General features: G+C 42.8%; 1 protein-coding gene across 1 annotated transcript in view; it reads left to right on the top strand.

Moving 5' to 3' along the window:
* ptprdb (protein tyrosine phosphatase receptor type Db) overlaps positions 1–21,642 on the top strand; it is a 170,138-nt gene that overhangs the window by 102,647 nt on the left and 45,849 nt on the right. Inside the window, exons 7-8 of the mRNA XM_072383343.1 lie at positions 11,226–11,371; positions 13,492–13,633. Of these exons, the coding sequence (XP_072239444.1) occupies positions 11,226–11,371; positions 13,492–13,633 (288 nt within the window). The remainder of the gene's footprint in view (positions 1–11,225; positions 11,372–13,491; positions 13,634–21,642) is intronic.

Genomic DNA, 21,642 nt, shown 5'->3' on the forward strand with positions numbered 1-21,642 from the left:
TTTCGTGATCCTTTTTCTTTTTCTTTTCTTTTCTTTTTTTTGACTTCTTAAGAACTGGATACACACACATAGGAGTTTGTCGTATTTTTTTCTCAGCCTACCCCGTGACACAAATTAGAACACACCTCCACATATACCTTGGTATATATGTGTTTCTGTGTGTTTAAAAGAAAGAGCTGACCTGAAATTGCTTCCCTGTCGACTTGTCAGGTTGACAGATAGTAATGAGGACCTGAATCCCGTGAGAGGGATGTCGAAGTTGTGATGGGCTGAGATTAAGGATGACAGATGTGAAGAAAGAAGAGAATGGTGGGAAGATTAAGAGAAGGGGTAGTAGAGGGAATAATGTAAGACAAAGGGCGAACTCTTGGAAGTTATTCTGTCTCAGAAGTCTTTGATTATGCTGCAGTATCTTGTCCAGTTTGGATTCAAATTTGGTCGTTCCAGAAGAGAAAATAAAGCTGATAAAACAGGCAGCATGAACAGCACGGTTGGAAAATGCAGAGCTGCTCCAAGTTTGTGGCCGTGCGACGCTAAACACATATCATCACCACCCTGTAAGGCACACATACTCACACACAAGTACAGGCTAGAGGCAGCAATTTCCGTGCTGCAGCGTTTTTGAAGGCACAGTCACATAGAGCCCTGCAGAAGCACACACACATACATCCACAAATGTTTCTCATTTTGCTTTTAGCCATCTGCCCTCTTGGTCCATATCTAAGTTCCAGGGTCAGCCTGTAAAGGCCCAGTCATCCATCAAAACACTGATGCTCTCAGACATCCTCTATGAGGGTTAGGGGAGTATCACAGATGCGACAAGTGTGGAAAGGATTCACGGTCTGTTTTCTCTGTCTATATTTTGCTTTTTCCCCACCTTCATGTTATTGGTTGTGACTTTCTCCATTGCTCTTTTCTTGTTTGCTCTCTGCCTCTTCTCAGCGCTTTCATATAATCTGGGGAGAGAGGAGGGATGGTGGGGGGGTCGGCTGTCTTTTTATTTCTGTGTACAACATTCAGTGCCTCCTAGTATCCACTGTAGGGGCTCAGATTTGGATGTTTAGAGCTAAAACGGTGGCTGTGGACGCACTTCATGCATATTCACTAACACATTTCTACACTTTTGAAAAGTTAAACGCACTCAGAAAAATCGCTTGCAGTTGTGCCACTCTTCTCCTCAAACTCACCGCCGAATGAATTGAGCAAATTGAAAACATGACTCGGTTTTTCACGCAAACGCAGGCTAAAATGAAGTTTGTCTTAAGCTCTAGAGACGCCAACATCAATACACATGCTTGGCACACGCATTTTACCCACCGCTGGTCCGAGGGTATTAAGGTGCAACCAAATGAAGCATTCACTGTGCATAGTTGGAAACGTTGCATGACTTCACCATATGTTCATCCTGACAGAAGCAATGGTGCAACAAAGCAAGAGCAGCTCACTGAGCTTTTTCTTTTTATCCTCCCCACCTTTTTTTTTGTTTGTCTGCGCGTGCGTGACATCTATCCAGTGGATTAAGAGTAATGCCCTGATCCTGTTGCAAACGAGGCCACTGCTCCATGTACACAGTGACACCCCGTGTGAGGAACTTTTTTTATTCTTTCCGGGTGATGGGGAGCAATGCAGTACCACGGTCCTCTCTGCGGACGTTATTTGCCTTAAAACCCGCAGGCTGTCGCCCTTCTCCTCGCAGCGATAACTCCGGCTGAAATATGACCCTGTTGTATGCGCAACGCCACACGATAAAACGGCTCGTTTTTCATAGGCTTACAGTCGGAGATGCATAGCTGAATCGCAACCCTGCGCTTCAGGGAGCGGGCTGTACGTTTTGAAACAAGGCAAGAGTGGTTTAGCATTCTGCCCGAGGAGGTAATGTGAAAGTCTTTACCCCCGGCTTGTATCGCATCATTTTATACAGGCAGAGCCTTTTCTATTACTCACAGAAAAGGGAAAAAAAAAAGCTCTTTCTTTCTAGTTAACTGAAAATTTGACCTTTTCATACAGGACATATTAGACCTGAGCAGAAACGGGAAACTTGCTTAAGCAGTGACTGACTGACTTGTCGACTTTCGACCATGTTGCCAGCTCTGACACAGGCTTTTGTCTGACTGAAATCGGAAAAGTGGTTTGTTTGATCTCATAAAATGACACATCTGCCCTTACGCAGTTTGTGAGCCAGCACGCAGGTCTTCCTTTTATAGGTGTTTTCGATCCTCTTGTGTGATTTTCTGTGAGAATGAGCCATGCGTTGGTTTACTGAATCAAAGCGAAGAGCGTAAGGCGGCAGAGGAGCTGCGATGTGTGTATATCCGGGAGTTTTAGGTTCAGGCATTGTGTTTGGTAGTCTGTTTGATATGTATATGCACTGAAAGCATGTGTAGTGCTTAGTGTAGCTGAGATTAAATTGAGATAAGCATCCAGAGTTATGTAAGGCTCATGGCCCCTTGTTGCTAGTGGATGAAGGTTCACTGGGATGAAATTAAGAGATAGAGATAGGCCAACCAAGGTTAGAGGTTTCTTACTTAAGGGCACCAAATGGAATCAGGTTGTATTTCTTACAGGGACTGTTTCCTCTCTATGATTTGTAACTTGGTTCACTAGATGAGCAAAGTGAAAGCAGGAACCCTGGTTGACATTTAATTATTGGATTATTTCTGAGCATCTCAGCATCTTTTTTCAAGCAGTATAATTTTCTGTATTGCCTAACAGGTTTTATAGACATGGACCACAGTTAATGAAAAGCTTAAGTTTCAGCAACGTGAAAGTGACATCCAAAGAAATCAAACTAAACATTTTGGGCAAAACACTTTATTCCTTAAACCGGCAGCTAGGGATGTAACGATGTGATCAAATTTGATATCTTGATTATAGTGACCAAATTATCACGGTTAACGATATTATCGCGATATTCTTAATTGCTGTACAAATGTCCAAAAAACACATACATTTAAATAATTTCATGAAATCTTGTGATTATCTTATCATACTGGAATCTTTGAAGCCAAAATCTTATCGAAATGAAACTTTCACATTAAAGAGGCAAACAACTGGCACAGAAAGAGTTTATTTTGTCATTTACAAACAAAATTTGTTTACATATTTTGTTCATACATAAGAAGTGTGTGTGAGTGAGAGGAGTGCCTGTGTGAGAAAATGAGTGTATGTTCTTGTGTGTGTGTTGTGCCAACACTGAGCAGTGAATTAAATGAACACAGCATTTTATTTTAATATTTTAAGTACAGACAGCATAACTTGCTGTCAATATCAACTCACATTTTTTTTAACTCGCTATTATAAATATCACTGTATGTTCTTCCTAACGTTAATGAACATGTTTTCATTATTTTACGCCGCTTTGCATTGTGTCGGCTACGCTTAGTGGAGCTGACAGTAGACTGCTGCCTTCGGTTCCGTTTCATTTGGCACTTAGCGCCACAGCTGCTAACACGGCTAGTTGCTGCTCAGCTAGTAGCTGCGCGTCTCAAAACAAAAAACGTTGTTGCATTTTAGGAGGATAGATACTGCTCGAAGCTTGGAAGACTTGGATGAGCTTGTTGTTATATATTCCGATAATCCACCGCGATAATGAGATTAATTTAAACATAAACGGGAATCGTTATCGCGTAAAATTTAACCACGCTTTACCGTAATACCGGTAACTGTTGCATCCCTACCGGCAGCTCAATACCCCTCTTCTACCTGTCAGTGAAAAGAAACATGTTATTTTTACATCACCTAACTTCTTTGATTAAGTGAAGAAAGTCTGAATCCATTAGTCTGATTGAGTTCAGGGTGCTGTGAAAACCAAGAATGCTGCAATCGTAATTAGAAGGCTATTTCATATTTGAAACCACTTTACTTGTACTTAACTTGTACTTATAAAAGCATTGTGTCGCCTGAAATGGTTGTAAGTCGCAGGGAATAGAACATAGTCAAGTGTTGGCAATCAGAAAAGTAAATCATGTAATCTTACAACATATAACAATATGATTAGGATGATTGAACCTGTTTAAACCTTGAAATAAGGTACTCTGTCGCAGGTATGTATCTATCAAACATCTCTTTCCAGTTACAGAGTCCATTTTTTTAGGCTTTTTTTTGCTTGTGTTACCCACAAGCTAAAACCAGACACAATGTACAGGAAAATAAGAGTGACCCAGTCTGGTTAGGGCTTTTGTGTCACTTAGCTAACACTTGCTAATCTCTTCTTAGATGTCGATGTGATGTATTGTGTAGCTTCAGTGATGATGTTTTTACTAAAAATCTATTTTAAGTGCTTCTTCTCCTCTCAACTCGTAGTGTACACACACAAAATTAAAATGTCAAGCTGTTTTTAATTTTTTAAACTGACCACTGTGGGTAAAGGGCATACAAATTGTAATAGTTTCCATCGTGATTTTGAAAGCTGAGAGCAGGTCAGTTCGTGTCAGTGAGGTAGTCCTGCTGCGGAAGTTTCTCAGTGCGGTGAACTACTGATCCACAGCGCTGAAGCCATCAGCAGCCATTGGGCAACTGTGCACCCATCTGCGAGTAACGGAATCTGATTAACTAAGCTTAGCATTAGCTTAGCAGACGCACTCGTCCGTGAGGAGGCCTGGATAGCATTAGCTTAGCTCCAGCGTAGCGGAGCAATAGTGTGTAAGTAATACAGTGAGACCAGCACTGAGAAAACCCTCTGTTCATCTTCATGGGAAGCCAGCTCTGACCCAGTAAAGTTGTGTACCCAGTGGGTAGTCCATGTGTTTCTAATGACCTGTGCATAAAGGAGGATCCTGTTTGATTAATTCCTCCCCTTGTGTTTCTAGCAAATTAACCCTGATTAATGCGGCACTAGCCAGACCCTGCGGCTGCCATGGTGGTGAAGTGTCACCCTAATTGGACATGCATCACTATTGGCAATGAAATACATTTATTATTTTGCTATTGCACCAGTGAAATGTGATGGCACTCATGTCATAGACATGTTTGTGGTGATGACAGCTGGAGGTTGTCCAGAAAAGTTTAGTCCTATAAGTCCCAACGAGGTGACATCACCGGCATGCACGTTTAGCTGAGAGGGAAAAGTGTTGCGAAAGTGAAATAATCTGATACTCAGTAGGGATACAGTTCAGATAAGACACTTAATCTTTGTGAAACCTAAGTAACGTCATGCTTTAATGGGGAACTTTTATCAAATGTTGGGTCATTTATTTGTGCAAAACTCAATTTTCTATGCTGAAATAGCCCATTCTCCCAAATGTTTTCCAATTAACGCTGATGTGTTCTGCAGAGGGGTGATAGCTCTCCGTGTTTATTGGCCCTGGCGATCCAATTTCATTACCCGGACAAAAGCGAGAAGCTGATAATTTGCTCTTAATGTGTCAGTTTGATGTTAATGTGTTTTAAGTTATGGTTCTGGCCAGCTGCCCACCCATTCTCCGGGCTTACTGTGATGGCCCTGGCTCAGTTATCCCCCACCACCCCCCTTCCCCCAATACTGGCCGAGTTCCTCAAGTTATTTGACAGGCCTGATTCAGTTCTCATTTGGAGAATAATCTGCTAATCGTGCACAGCCACATACAATACCAGTTAGCTGGATCTGTCGTAGGCAAGGACTATGAATTGCTCTTTATATGTTGAAGTTCTACAGCAGAATCACATGCACCAAAATATATATATATATATATTTTTTCCCAATACACACGAAAACATGCTCAAACAAACTCAGAAGCACTGAGAATTAACTATGGGCATGTCGACATGGGAAGCATGTGATGCAGATTTGATCAGGAGGGTAAAAATCAGAAAAGAGTGGGTCCGTTTTTTGACAGCCTTTTTCTTTTTTGGGGGGAGAATGAGCCTCTCTGCTTTCTGGCATCAGATCAGCTACAGTAAGTGAGTGACGGCACATGCGATGAGGCCTGAGGACACATCATTTTCAACATGATGGTTTTATAAGATGTGTACAAATGAGTTCAGATCACTGAGCGCAGTGCTCTTCCAAATCTAAAACATATGTCCGGTGTCATTATTTCATTCACTAGACTTTGATATAGGGGAGAATCATTATTTTTGAATCATCACATAAAATATAAAAACTTTTTTCCAGATCAATATAGTTTTCACATGCAAAACATATTAGTAATTTTCTCGATGTAGTAAAATATATAGCAGCTTCTTATTTATCACAGCTTAAATTTCTTCGTGATGTACAGCTTTCCTTGTTATTTCCATTTGTTCTGCCAAATATGAGCTTCCCTCTACAAGATTCATACACTTTCCCAATCTTGACACACTTATACATAAACCCTTCTCCCCGAGGGGCTGTGCGAGCATCTGTTCTTACAAACTTGACTTCTCTCGAGTTTCCCTCTAGGCTAGGACAGCATCTGCCAGCTAAAACATATTCCTGTAGTCTCCTAAAGTCTCCTGTAGTCCTTTCAAAGTTTGAGCACAGTGAACCTGCACCAACCCATTCCAGTTCATTAAAGAATACTCTTACGTTTGTCGTGATGCATAAATGTCATGAGGAGAAGAGGAGCGGGAGTTGGAAGTATAGTCTTTTGCCGGTAAAAATATGTTAGCGGCAGTAATCTTGTGCTATCCAAATGTGTTGTCTCTGTTTCCTTGGTCTTTACATCACATAAAAATATAAAAGTGGTCTTTTCATATGTCTTTATGACACATCTTCAGACATAACTCGAAAGTTGGATTGAGATGGAGGCAGACTGAGTAATCCCTGCCATCTGTTGAGTAGATCAGATCATAATGATCTTTATATAGGCCACCCCTCTTCCACACACACACTCCACACACAACATCCTCTTTCTGTTCTAAGGTTTTACATATCAGGATATAATAACACGTCCTCTAGTCCTCGTCAGGTTTAACAGTTGGGTGAATAAAACCTTAATGAACATGTGACATATTACACCATGTCATTATTTATTCAACACAAACTAAGACAAAATGCAGAAGCAGTGTATTAATAAAAAACACTATGTAAGCCCTTACTGCTTCCCTGGGGATACTGACGGTAAGAAGCAGCCAGGTGCTGCCAATCAGATCCACCAGATTAACTGATCATCAGTATGTGCGAGTACCTCTATAGAAGGAAAAGTTTTGACAGTTTGCTGCTCTGGAGCATTCAGGTGTGTGTTAACACAAGGAGGAAAGACATCAGTGATGATCTTAGAGAGACAATTGCTAGGATATAAGGAGATAAAGATTATAAGAGGATTTCCAAACATTGTGGAGTCCATCATTTTACAGAGATAAAGATTATTCCCAAGTGGAAAACAGTCAAGACAGTTAACAATCTTCCAAGAAGTGGACATCCCAGCAAGTTCCCCCCGAAGGTCAGACCGTACAATGCTTGTGCAAAAAAAGACAAGAGATACATCTCAGACTCTACGGGCCTCAGTCAGGATGTTAAATGATGACAGCACAATTAGAAAAAGACTGAACAAGTATGGCTTGTTTGGAAGAGTTGCAGGAGAAAGCCTGTTCTCTCTAAAAAGAACATGGCAGCACAGCTTAGGGTGGCAATGTTACATCTGATCAAACCTCAACACTTCTGGAACAATGTTCAAAGTGGAGATGTTTGGTCACAGCAGCACAGTCTGGAGAAAACCAAGCACAGCATTTCAGCACAAACACCAAATACCAGCTGTTGCCATGGGACCTGCACACCTTCAGGCCATCAAGTCAAACACGAACATCTCTCTTTATGAAAATATTCTCGAGTCAAAAGTGAGGCCAGCTGCCCGACAATTAAAGCTCGGTTGGACATGGGTTATGCTACAAGAGAATGATCCCAAGTACAACTGCAAACCTACAACAGACTGTCTGAAAAACAAAAGAATTAGGGTGTTGCAATAGTCAGGACTTCAATCCGATTGAAATACTGCGGTGGGACCTTTAAAGAGCCGTGGAAAAACAAATGCCCACAAACCTCAATGAACTGAACTGAAGAGTGGGCCAGAAATCCTCCACAAAGATGTGCAAGACTGCATTTTTGGCATCGTTTTTCTTAAAGAGAAAATGACATATTGTCACAAGCTGCATTTTGTTGTTTACCTTATTACCTTTTTTAAGACCTGGAAAGCACCACATGATTTTAGATTTTTTCCAAGTTCGTAAAACCTTAGAATATAAACCAGGTTTATTTCTTTTTCATGTGACGTAACAATAGGAAAAGACTGATACTGTCTAATTTGGTCTGAATATATCTCAGTAACTCCTCACTTTCTTTGATCATCTTTTGGGAAAAATAGAATTTGGCAGCATGCACTTGCACGTGGCTGTTATCCATTATGCCACAACAAAGTCTTGCCCTGCAGCATTTATTTTTTTTCATCTCTAAAATGATAAACTAATAGGTCCTTTCCTACCCTGAAAACAAATACTGCGTATGTTAGCTTGATCTTCAGTCCGCTGTCCTGTGGCCTAAATTTCAGTGCCTAATCCCACCAAGCAGCAGAACCGAAAGAAATCTGATAATCATGGCAAAAGACCTAACAGGACATCCACAGGGAGTAAAGAAGAAGAACCAGGATAGCAGAAGGAGGACAGAGGGGATCAATTCGCAGAAAATGCGGTGGAGGGAGAGAAGGGATAAAAAGGGGGGATCACGAAAAAGAGAGAAAACGCAAGAGCTGATAAAGAAAGGGGAGGAGAAACGTTAAAGTGAGGGGAAACTGCAAGAGAGAGTTTGGAGAACATACAGTTGCATCCCTCCTCTCCACCCACACTTCATAAAGTCAGTCAATGTGACAGGAAGACTTATGTAACACCCCAGAGATGGAAGGAGGAGATGGGGAAAGAGGAACAAGAAGGAGGAGGAGAAAAGAGGGAGCAGGGAAAGCTGGTACCAAGCAGGAGGAAAAAGTAATAAAGTGGCAAAGAATTTGAAGAGGGGTAGAAAGATAAAGGGGTAAAGTATGAGACAGAGACAACCCTGGAGAGTTAAACTGGAGATTTATGAGGATAGATTAAGAGAACGGGAAAGAAGATAAAAAAAAAAGGTGGGGGGGAGCAATTGAAAGATCTGCCATGCCTGTTAGGATGGCTCTGCTGGCTTTACACTTTTCATTTGTTTTGTGGGGGAGAGATTAGCAAGAGGATTAAGAGAGAGATCCCCTCGCTCCTCATTCTTCTTCTTCTTTCCATCGGTCTTCCTGTCACACTTTCACTCACTCATGCATCACGCACGCATCGCACCGGCACGTACGTGCAAATTGTCGGCATATTATGCAGTTGGTGTTACGACCTCAAACAAACGGTTTATCTCGTCATCTGCTAATCTGCAGGCGGTTATTCGTGTCCGATCAGTTGGTGACTGCGAAGCGAAATGTCAAAAGGGGGAATTACCACGGCAACTTCTCAGAACGCAAATGCCATTTTCAAATTCCTCGAAAATTGGATATTTAATGTAGAACAATGCAAAAAAGACAGATGTGCATAGTAAATGACTGCAGATGAAACACTACAGCGGACTAGAGTTTAAATGTTTGACTTATTGCTATCAGCATGAAATTTCCCCAGCTGATCGCTAACATGAAGACTCTTATTTCTGGGATTACAGCTATTCTGAAATGCAGTGTTTGGATATGTAAATTGTGTTGCTCTCCCTTCGCCTGTGCCGGTTTGCTGCAGGTGCTCCGGTGTCCTCACATAAACTCACTCTTTGTTTCTCTTTCTTTACGGTGGTTTTTGTCAGTTGGTGGACAAGTTACGAAGATGAATATCTGACAAGGACTGACTTCTTTATATCCATGTAAAAAGGCATTTGCAAGGAGAAAATATAAAACTATTTCGACAGTAACTCATGAGAACACACACCCATACAGAGGTTATATTTGGCCGTGAGCCAGTGAGGTGTGGAGTTGATTGGGCAGCTTGCACTTTCCTGACTGGTTACCATCACATCTGGCTCGCACTGTCTTAACCTTTGTTCCTCCATGTCTCTTTTCCTCTCGTATCCACTTCTGCTCATCTTCCTCTCTCCCTCCTCTGCTCTCCATCTGTCTCACTCCTTTTATCTCATTTGCTCCTCTGTTAAGTTGTCCCCACTCTTGCTGTAGACTCTCCTTTTCTCCCCTGCTCCAAACAGCTTAGCTTTTCTCCCCTTTCTCCCTCCCTCCTTTTAAACAGCAAAAAGCAATTTCTCTCCCTTTGTCAGGGCGGTTGGCGGTAAGCCCTTAAGTAGGGATTTTCTGGTTTGGCTGGAATGCCATTAGGCGAGCTGGTGGTGACGTGCCGTGACTGACGTTCTGAATCTTTTTGATGTCGTGATGTCACAATCCAGTGGAGGCTGTGGTTATGATATTGTTGGCGTCCCCGGAACGAGGGGCTTTAGTGGTCATGTCAGGAGTAAGTCTTCATAAATCCTTTATGGCACAGAAATATTAAGCTTCTTTAGTGGTACAGGGACAGGGGGAAAACATGGTGGAACGTGCGCACGCGTACAGAAGAGAGAAGCTACGAGTGTACCACTCAGGCATGGCAGCAGTTGCAAAGTTGAGGGAATTTTTCATGTTGCATCTCCGTCCTTTTGTTTGTTACTTAAACTGCTCATGTGCACAACAGGCATTGCCTTTCACATACATTTGAAATCTGTTTCTAGGGTTGGAAATCAAGACTCGATTCCCAAATGGAATCGGTAGGGAAATACCTGGCACTGGGTTCCGGCTGAGAGAAAGAGAGTTTCAGTGCTTCTTATCAGTTCCTGATCAGGTCCTGGAAGTGAACCTGGGCTCGTGGTTACTGTGCATCAGTGTAAACAGCAGATTTCTCCAAAGAGGTTTCTTCATGATATAAAAACTAACATTTTGAGTTTTCAGATTGAAGATATTTTTCTTATCTAAATGGTCCACTTTAGAATGGAGAATAAGAATCGATGGACTGGATCAATAAGAAAAATCAGAAGTGGTCATTTTTAATCGATTCCGATCCTACCTGTTGCACGTGGATGAGCGTTGGATCATTGCAGTATTCTGAGTGATATTACAGTCCTTTAGCGGATTTAGAGAAACATGTCAGTCCATTAAAGAATCTGCATGTATGTGTGTTACCGTAGTAATCTTGGTGTGAGTGGGTGTTACATGGAGGCTGTTGTATTGCTGTGTCTCACATCTTCTTCTTCTCCTTACCAACATGTGCACGAGCTCTCACACATGCACGTCAACACCGGCAGCGTTAACCTGGCGTTTGACTTCTGAATGCATCTTTTTTTCACACAGCGCCACCCAGATTCACTCGAACCCCAGAGGACCAGACAGGAGTTCAGGGGGGAGTGGCTTCCTTTGTGTGCCAGGCCGCAGGCGATCCGCAGCCCAAGATCGTCTGGAACAAGAAAGGCAAAAAAGTCAGCAACCAGAGATTTGAGGTACGGCACTGTGACGCTAATGATCACACCGTAGCTTTTTGTCTTCTCCGGTAGCTCTGGTGTCGGCCCTCTGGTCCTGGGGTTTGCTAAAAGGGTCACTGAGAGCACTGAGGCAGGACGACTGCTGCTATCGTTGCCAGTTTCTTGTTAGTGTTGTCCTGTAATTATTTTCATAAGCTCCTTTCACTGCACACACATTTTGATTGGAAACACTGATGAAATGTCAACTAACTGCTTAAAGTAATGACTCAGGTAATGGAATCTTCAGATAGCGGAGACCAGTGTCAAATTTGCTCTCAGATTTCACGTTGATTAATCGAACGAGGTGAAAGAAGTTAATTAGTTTTCTTTAGAGGTGCTCATAGACACGATCTTTCTTTCTTTTTTTTCTTTTTTTATGACAGCCAGTTGAGCTGTTTTTACAGGAGACTTCATTACAAGCTGAGCTATAACCTCGTGTGGCTTCATAATTCATGGGCAGGCATTAGAGTGGCATCCATCTCCTCTAACTCTCAGCAGGAAAGCGAATAAGCTTATTCCCTCATCCCAGCTCGTCAACTCCGAGGATCTGCAAATCTTTGATTTTCTTGACTTGTGCTGAGGCAGAAATGACGATGTCACACCAGTCCCCTGGATGCTGTAAAAAAAAAAAAAACATACTTCACCAGTCTGAAGATTTATAGAGAGAAAACTTCAAGTCAGAAGGCTTCGTTTGAAGTTCAGATTTCCAACTATTTGATCATACGTTTCAAGATTAAAATCGCAACATTGGATCAGCGTCGAAAATAACCAACCTTTTAGGGTGAAGGTCTGTTATTTGACAATCCAGCTCATTCAGCATCTATCAAAGGCTTTCAATTCCGTTGTCATGTCAGCAGAGATTCGGGGGTCGTGGTGCGTGACGACAGATGAATTCAGGAATAGAATCACTGAACGGACGATTAAATCCTAAACTCCAAACATAAACTGCTCTACAGCAGCTTATATTGTTTGTTTTATGTTACCATGGTGACGTGGCCAGGTTAGCTCTTTGTGACACTGAAAAATCTGACTGTAGGCTCGGCGTGCCTTTCAAAGCCATTAATCTCACTTCGTAGTACACCCCTCTGGTATTGTAAATCCCTCCTCATTCGATTTGTGTAAGATATAACAGAACCATCAGTGCTGTTATTAATTACAACAGCCTTTCCTCAGATGACAAATTGGAGCACCCGCTGGGAGAGAGGTACATTATTTGTACCGTACTTATTGCAACAGAAGTTGACATTTAACTCAGTAATGAGAGCTGTGTTTGATTTTCCTTATGTTCCTCTTCTGTCTATAAAAGACACACGGACAGTTTACATATCTTTAAAGATTTGATTAGTTTACCTGCTTTTCTTCGTTTGTACTTCAAAGGTCACGCAGGTGTGGGAAATGCTGTGTGCTCCACTTTTCATATGTCGGGAGTTGCCCGGGGCTATTTCTTATGTCATCAGTCTTATTATTTTCCTGAAGGCTCTAACTTTTGATTTATTGCCCCTCCTCACAAGTCACCCTGAGATGGAGACGTTGAATCGGCGTCGCTCCTGCTCGACTTTCCATTCACGATCAATTTGCGATTAAATCACCTGATATGAGCCCAGGCTACTCGCTCTATGTTTTGCCCTGGCTGTCCTGTTGGGCTGGATTTGTTGTGAGATTTATTGTAGGATTTAAGTCAATTGAAACTCTCTAGAATTTACAATCCAGATCAGTTATACGTGCTTATTAAACTTATCTAAGAACGATGATTATGCATCATCCAGTAGTTTTAAAAAGTCCAAAGGTATTACAGATCCAAGATAAACGGGGTGTATATGCAAGGACTCGTCTTTTCTACCACCAAAAGATACTTTAGTGGAGTCATGATCAAAATCAGCTGTGACAATAATGGATGTGTGGCGAGGCTGATGTTGCCCTTCAGATTCTGCTTTCCCAGTACATCGGTACGAGGAGAACAGCTTTTTAGCCTCTAAAAATAACTTTATAACAGGGAACTGTAATCAAATGTGAAAAAAACTGAACACATCACTTGAGTCAGCTGAGAAATATGAATTTGAGCCTCTTTTTCCTTCTTAAATGAATCCTCCAACTAACAGGTGATAGAGTTTGACGATGGATCCGGCTCGGTCCTGAGGATCCAGCCGCTGAGGACTCCCAGAGATGAGGCCATTTATGAATGCCACGCCTCCAACTCAGCAGGAGAGCTCACTGCCTCCACCCGACTCAGTGTGTTGCGAGGTCAGTGTGAACACACACACACACTTATGCACCATGCGTACGCGTTTCTACACCGTCTGCAAATCATCCAAAACCTCGTGTGTAATTTTGAGTACGATCTGGTGGATTTGAATTTCATTTGACTTTAAAGCTGTAAAATCTGACGCCTGTTGTATAAACAAATAATGGATAACTAATTGATCCTTTTATTATGTTATACAAATTCAAGAATGCCCCTTCAAGCTAACTTTTTAATGAACTATGAACACTTTAACAAATTATTTTTATCAAGCCCTGAGGATTTTTCATTAGGTTTTATTGTGTCCGTGTCACCAGAAGTGATCAACCATTCGCGCTAGTACATTTATCAACAATACACCACGAGCTCTTAACACAGCATATTTGCATTTAACATAGGCACTGGACTTTCACCCAGCAGGGTTTACATCCTGGGTGTCGGATGCTGTGTGAGTAATGTAAACATCAGCTGTTTTCTTCATGTGAAACAACTGAAACACTATTTCTCTGGTGAGGCGATTCCTCGAGCATATCGATTTCACACTTCTGAGGAGCAAAAATGTGATTGTTATACAGTTTCCTGCAGTGAGCCAGTGAGTTAATGTTTTTTAATTTAATATACGGGTAAAACTGTGGTCAAACCGCACTGACATAGCGTTGGCTCTTCATTCATTCTGATGGGGAATTATTAACCTTTTATTTTAGACCAGTTCTGGTGCCACTAAGTGAGTATTAGCTGGCCTACAACCCCAATTCCAAAAAGTACTGGATGCTGTGTAAAATGCAAAAAAAAAACAAAACAAAAAAAAACAATGAGACATGATTTGCAAAAAACAGATTAAAGAGCACCTTAAAGAGGCAAAGTCTCGAAAGTAGAGCTATTATCATCAAAAGATTCCAAGAATCTGGATACAGCTGAAAATCAATATTGGATTGCTGTGATATTTGGTCCCTGGTGGAGGTCAGGCTGGTTCTGTCACAGAAGTCACTGCATGGGCTCTGGAAAACACCCAGAAATCATTGACTGTGAACACAGCTCACCATGCCGTGCACAGATTTAGGTTAAAGCTCTACAATGCAAAGAAGAAGCCACATCTTAACAGAATTCATAAATGGCGCCATCTTCACTATACTTAGCTCTTAAATTTTAAATCATGGACGCCATGTACTCCAGACTAAAGAGGAGAAGGGATTGTGTGCTCAGTTCACAATCTGTGCTGATATGAGGGTACATTAGTGTCCATGGAACTGGCAACCTCAAAAATACAACAAAGAGGCTCCAGGACTGTTGAGCAGCTCGAATATTATATCAAACAATATTCCTCTCCAAAGGGTCCAGCCTCAGTTCCTCACTCTCATCAGTTCTCACACATTTCTGGACTTTTAAGTAGAGGGGATGCTACACAATGGGAAACGTGACCCTGTCCCAGCTGGTTTTGAGACGTCTTGCTGCCGTCTCTTTCGGCATTTCATGTGTTTTCAGCTCTACTGTGAATAGAATATTGTTTTCAGAGATTTGCAGAACATTGCTTTCTGTTGTTGTTTATATCTTTGCACAACTTTTCTGGAGCTAGGGTTGCAAATTAAAGCTACAATTACATAAAACAGGTGTATGCAACTGTGAGTCTGGACTCGCTGTAGACATTGATTTCGTGTTTGCAAGAGTCCATTAATGCACAGATATGTTGTTGGTGTTAGTGGAGTCCATTAGGAGAGCATTATGTACCGGTAGTTTGAAGCTTGAGAGTGTCTTAGTGAGTGAAGTTGCTCAAACGTGAATAATCACATCACCTGCCTATGCAGGAGATGCTCATGGGGAAAGGACATGCAGCCTGTTGTTCTACCACCTATTGACTTTCTTTACCTCTCGGAGGGGTATAGCAACGTTTGCAGGTCTTTCTCCAGCCTTTTGCCTTTTTCCACAAGTCCATTCTCTCTTACTCTCGATTGTGCTCTTCTCGTTTTCCCTCTTTTTACACACATTCCTTCTTTCGTCTACCTCTCGCTCTTTCTGTCTCGCTACGCGCTCTCAGGTCCACTGCACAGCAACCTCTAAATTATTCACATCAAACCACTCTTTGCATCTCCTGTGCGGTTCTGCTCCATCCATCCAGAATTCTTCCTGCCTCGTGTGGTTGTCTTTGTACTCGTGTGTGTGTGTGTGTGTGTGTGTGTGTGTGTGTGTGTGTGTGTGTGTGTGTGTGTGTGTGTGTGTGTGTGTGTGTGTGTGTGTGTTTGTGTGTGTGTGTGTGAGCACGCAGGCACTCGCCAGCTGTGTGCGTACATCTGTATGTGCTGCCGTTCATGCATCTTTGCATCTATTTTTTTGATTTTCCTGTTTCTGTTGTCGGAAGCTGCAATTCGCTTATCGTCAGTCCTTTTTCCTTTTTTTTCTAAGAAAAAGACTCACTCGAGACAATATTCACACACACAAACATGCCCTCAATCTAAGACAGTCAGTCTTTACAAAGTGATTAGCCTCTTTCTGTTCCTCTGAGGAGTCATTGTGCTGTGGATGAATAAAAGGCCACCTGGGAGCAGCTAATCGTCCCTGATAGACTGTCAGTCCAAATGTTACTGCAGCGTGCACACAGGCTGACACACGCGTGTGTGCACCCACACGCATTCACGCTGGCACTCACACATCCAGCCTTGTCAGTCATGTGTTCTAACCCCTTCGGCTTTCTAAAGGCACGGCTCCAGTAACTGACTGAGTGCCTGACAGGGATCCAGTGTAAAGGTCAGCTGGCTTAATTACTGATGATTAGAACCAGACTAATTGAAATCTTGGCTCATAGTAAATGACTGTGATTGGCAATGATGAAAAAAATGATGAAGCTTAGAGCAACTGTGTGCTTGAGTATTCACTGTATAATTCATGGTCCTGTAGAAGCTCACGTGGGCATATGTGGATGTTTGAAAGTGTGAATTACAAAGTTGTAAGTGACACATTTTATGTATCGGGACATAAAATGTCATCTGGCTCTGAACACCCGGCAAATACTGCACCAGATGAACAACAACACGAGATATGGCACCATGACCATGTTTGCACAGCACAAGCCAAGCCCAAATTTCAAAGTAGAGTCTGAAAAACAGAGCACATCTTGTTGTTTCCGTAGGAAAAGCAGCCTGGTGCTGCTGATCAAAGCTACTTATCCTCAGTAAGTGTGAGCACCTCCATTAAAGCAGAAGTTTTGGCAGTTTGCTGGTCTGGAGCATTCACGTGTGTGTTAACACAATGCCAAAACGCATCAGCAGCGATCTTAGGGAAGCACATGTTGCCGCCCATCAATCTGGGAAGGATTATCTCCAAACTATTTGGAGTCCATCGTGCCACAGTGAGGATGATTATTCACGTGGAATTCATTCAAGTGGAAAATATTCAGGGCAGTTGTCAGTCTTCCCAGGAGTGGACGTTCCAGCAAATTCACACAAAGGTCAGACTGTGCAGTGGTCAGAGAAAAAAAGAAAAACCAAAGAGCTGCATTTCTGACTCTACAGGCCCCAGTTAGCATGTTAGATTTTAAAGTTTGTGACAGTACAGTTAGAAAAGTATGGTTTGTGTGGAAGGGTTGCAGGAGAAAGCCTCCTCTCTCTAAAAAGAACATTGCAGCACAGCTCAGGTTTTCAAACAGGCAGACTTGTTTTACAGGACCACAGCTTGCAGTCATTGATTCAATCATAAACTCTTCTGTACACCAAAGTATTAAAGAGTCATACTGAGACCATCAGTCCGATGGCTAAAACTTGGCCAAAACTCAATCATGCAACAGCACAGTGATCCCAAGCAAAGATGCAAACCTACCGCTGCAAAGGTTCACTCAAAGTTCCGACCTGAACCTGACTGATGTAGGGCTGGAAAGTCATAGTCGACTGCTCGACTAATAGTCGACCAAAATTCTGATTCGTCGATTTTTTGCCTTGTTAATTTCATACAGTCTATGGTTAATTACAACAGGAAGAAAGTACCAAGTGCTAATGGGGGTATTTCCAGAGTACACCTTTTCTCAGGCCTGTCTTCAGAGAACACCCCCCTTGTTTTCACTATTTAGGATTAGCCCAACCCACTAGAGACAGGTAGGTAGAAGAACGTCCATGTTATTCAACGTCCAGTGGTTTATTTTTATTTTGAGCGTTCCATTTACAGTGAATTTTCAATATTTTAGTCTAATAATTGTTTATTCGTTTTATAACTGCAGGCGCACCCACCCGCAACAACGGCAGCATCCCTCAGATACACCCAGAGCACGCTGGATGTTAAGCCTCCATCATCCAAACGTATTGCAGTAATGCACAGCTTTATTACGTTTGCCCATGTCTTGATCTGGGATGTTTAATAAAGATCATTTTCCCTGAATTGCCTTTTATGTTTAACTGCCTTCTTGTGCTGATATCAGTGTATTTTCGACAATCATGGACTATTATATTGCGCAGATTCTCGTGATGCAAAACGCCATCAGAGCCGTCAGACTCCAGTTTGCCCTCCGCCTGCCGATTAGTCGATTTTTAGTCGAAATTTCAGGGTTTCAGTCGACCAAGAATTTCTTTGTTTGATTACAGCCCTTGACTGAAGTGCTGTGGTGGGACCATGAGACAGCTGTGTGAACAAATGCCCACAAGCCTGAATGAAGTGAAGCAGTCTTACAAAGGAGAGTGGGCCAGAATTCCTCCACAACAGTGCGATCAACTGCAGATCCGCTTTAGCTGTGATGACGGGCTTTGATTTATCTATTCTGTTTACCCTTTCTTTTTTTTTTCTCTAACTGTTGAGTCAATCATGAACGCCAGAAACAAGTTTGCTCGCAGGTGCACGTGTTCTGCACACTTGTGGTTGCCATACAGCAGCCAGCTCGTTCCTTAGTTTCACATGATTGGAAGAGCAGACTTGGCTTGCAGTCTTCCAGGCAGATGATGAAGGCAGCCAGCAGTATGTGTGGATTATAATTTGAGTCTTATATAAAGAGGACAATGTTCACACAGCAGCTCCCCTGACTGGGAGCCCAGGCTTTTCCGTGAGCTTTGAAATGATCTGGATCGCTCACAGTGGCGAAGTCCAAATGAAACACTGTGATGTGCGGAAGGCGCCATCAACAGTGGAGAGCAGGGTTACACATCTGCCCTGACCTCAGGGGGTTCTGAGCTGTTCCGGTTCAGCAGCGCTGTCTCACGTAGGCACGCATACTTTCTGCCAAACACACCTGTCCCTGTGATGGATTGTGGAAGGCTGGTTGCATAGCGTGCGCGAACGTGCGTGTGCATCACTGAGCTTTCACTTTCACTTACGTCAATTAACAGCTTGTCAACTTTAAATGAAAAACGCCTGAACGTTGTTTCCAGTGCTACACGAGTGTCAGTGATCATTGGTCCCGGGATGTGCCCGTGTCTGCGTTTGTGAGACTTCTACATGCAGATGCGCAGTTACAGCTCTTTTATTTTTTGAGAGACAGAGAAATGCATGACCTTAGGGAGCAGCATTTTAACTGCGCACCCTCACTGTTCAGCGCAGTATCCCACCCCAGGTAGATGAAAAAGAATGCATTATTCCTGCCTACAAGGGGCTGTCTTTGAAGTAAGTGTTTGCATAATGAAAGCGGAGTGAATCAGGATTGTTATGCTGTAGAAGTCCCTCGTGCTCTTTCTCCCTCCCTGTCTATTTCTCTCTTGTTCTGTCCTGTTTTCCTTCCTGTCGATCTTTCCTTTGTCCCGGTCTGTGCTCGTCTTGTCTTTCGTCTTTTCGCACTTTCGCCCTCTTTGGCCGCTCCCCCTCTCGGACGCGACCGCTCACACAAACACGTCTCTCGCCTTGTTCTGCTCGTTTATTATGTCCATGTTTCCATTTGTCAGGCGTCGTGATTGATTGAAACCGGAGCTGTTAAAAGGCCACACATGCACTCATTGATGCCACAGTCTCACGACTCGTTGGCTACAGTTCGATGTGCTTCTGCCAGAATTAGTGTCTCCTTGGTGAGGTTCAGCACTAGGATTTCCCGTAAAAGAGACTCTGTGGCGTGGAGAGAGTTGAAGTCACAGGGGATTCTGGGTAAAGGGGGGGATTAAAATAGACTTGCTTCTAGATCATTTGCAGCACAAACACATGCAGGAACGCACGCTCCCTCCTCATTGGACTTTTCCACATCACGTCAGTCTTGATGTACTTAATTATGGATGACTCTGGAATCTGATATTATACGAGGCCGTTTCAAAGTGCAGACTTCTGGATGGTTATGAATGTCATTTTTTAAAATGGGTTCGCTCTGTACCTATTTGATTCCAAAACAGGAAACGTATTCTTTTCTTTGAGTCTTTTGTCATCTAATTCAGCAAAGCACCGCCCCCTCCCTTCCCTTAAATCTCGCTCTTCAGGTGAATGAAGCTGGCCCACTGCCTTTGATTTTCCTGTGTCACGCTGGAGCGATTCTGCATGTCTGATTTAATTGCCATTGAAGTCTATGAATTGACAATGGATTTGCCATAATAAAATGATGCAGTTCCCAGTGGACATGTCTTTATTTGACGTGCCTATTCAATCTTAATCAACAGGAGAACTTCCAGAGTGTTGTGTGAAAGCTCCTGAAAGTGCAGCTGGGCTGTTATTGATTTGTTTGATTTTCACTTGAACATTCTTTGACTTAAGCTCCAGTGAGTTTGTCGGGTTGGGTGAATTGGTGCTTAATCTGTTTGACATCACTATTTGCTTCTTGAAAAGTCTCGCCTCTGGTCGCCAGCCTGATGCAACACAGATTTGTGGATTTCAGGTTCATTTAGATTCAACTCGTGCATCTCCCTTCAAAACACTGGCACTGGAGGAGTAACTGAACCTGTTTGGTGTCACTGTTTGTGCTAAATCTCAGCCTTTTCAGGTTTCAATGAGCTTGCTGACCTCTATCTGTGGTCTGTGCTGTGCAGAGCAGAGACAGACGGGTGTGTTTACTTGGATGCAGCCAGGGAATTCTGCTCTTTCTAATCCTCGTAGATTTGGATGCCCTGTTGGCTCGTGCATTAAATGGGCACATAGGAGGTTCGTTTGTATTCTGTTTGTGTTAAGGGGGAATTGAACAGCACTGTGCACTTTTTGATAGTTGCACCTTTCTAGTCCCACTTTGCCCTCAGATCTCGTATAATGCCTCGTGGCATTAATTCAGCATGGTGATGCAGGTTTGTGGGCAACCCCTTTATTATGCAAATCCTGTGGTTCCACCACCTCCCAGTGGCACTGTAATGGATTGAGATCTGGTGACTGCAGATGAGACTCAGTTAGTACCAAGGAGCCCAAAGTGTTTTTATCACACCTCCCCTCCACCCTGGATAGTTGTTTTCAAAAGTTCAAAGTGCAGAGTTTGGATGTCACAGCAGAGGTCCTCCATTGGAGGAGCTCATGTCCGCTAAAGCCTCAGTTTCTTGTTCTTTGTTGCTCTTGTATCCCATCTGCTTCACGGTTGAGTTGAGAGCCTGCAGATCCTCCAGATCAGGGGTGTCAAACTCAAAAAGGCAGCGGGCCTAAATGAAAAACTTGGACAAAGTCGCAGGCCAGCCTTGACATTTACTGAAAAAATGTCTATAATTGAGGAAGTTTTACTTGCTTGTGGGTCCTGATTGATGCACCAGCAGAGCATTCTGGGATTTGTAGTATTAACAGTACATGCGCTGTCTCCCAGCAGGCCTGCTCTAGTTGACATTTGGTATTCTCTCACGGGCCAAATATGATTACACTACGGGCCAGATTTGGATCTATGCTCTAGTTTATTAACTGAGGCCAAATTTATTCCCATGGCCCTTTCACTTGGCTCAACCCCTGTTTTGCAGAGGAGAGATGCCACTTTTATTTTAGGGATCAAGAACTAGTGGTCATCTAATTCTTTATTTGGAGCTTTTGGGACCATTTGAATGGTCTGATGACCACTGAAAAAGAAAAGTGCAAAATGGAGACGCAGAGCCAATTAGTGAACAGTCAGAGCAGAGCAGGAGCTTACGAGGACCAACTTAAGTGTGTGTATTTCTTACTTGTCTCT

Source organism: Leuresthes tenuis, unplaced genomic scaffold (assembly GCF_036924035.1).
Source record: "Leuresthes tenuis unplaced genomic scaffold, fLeuTen1.0.hap1 SCAF_4, whole genome shotgun sequence".
NCBI lineage: Eukaryota > Metazoa > Chordata > Actinopteri > Atheriniformes > Atherinopsidae > Leuresthes > Leuresthes tenuis.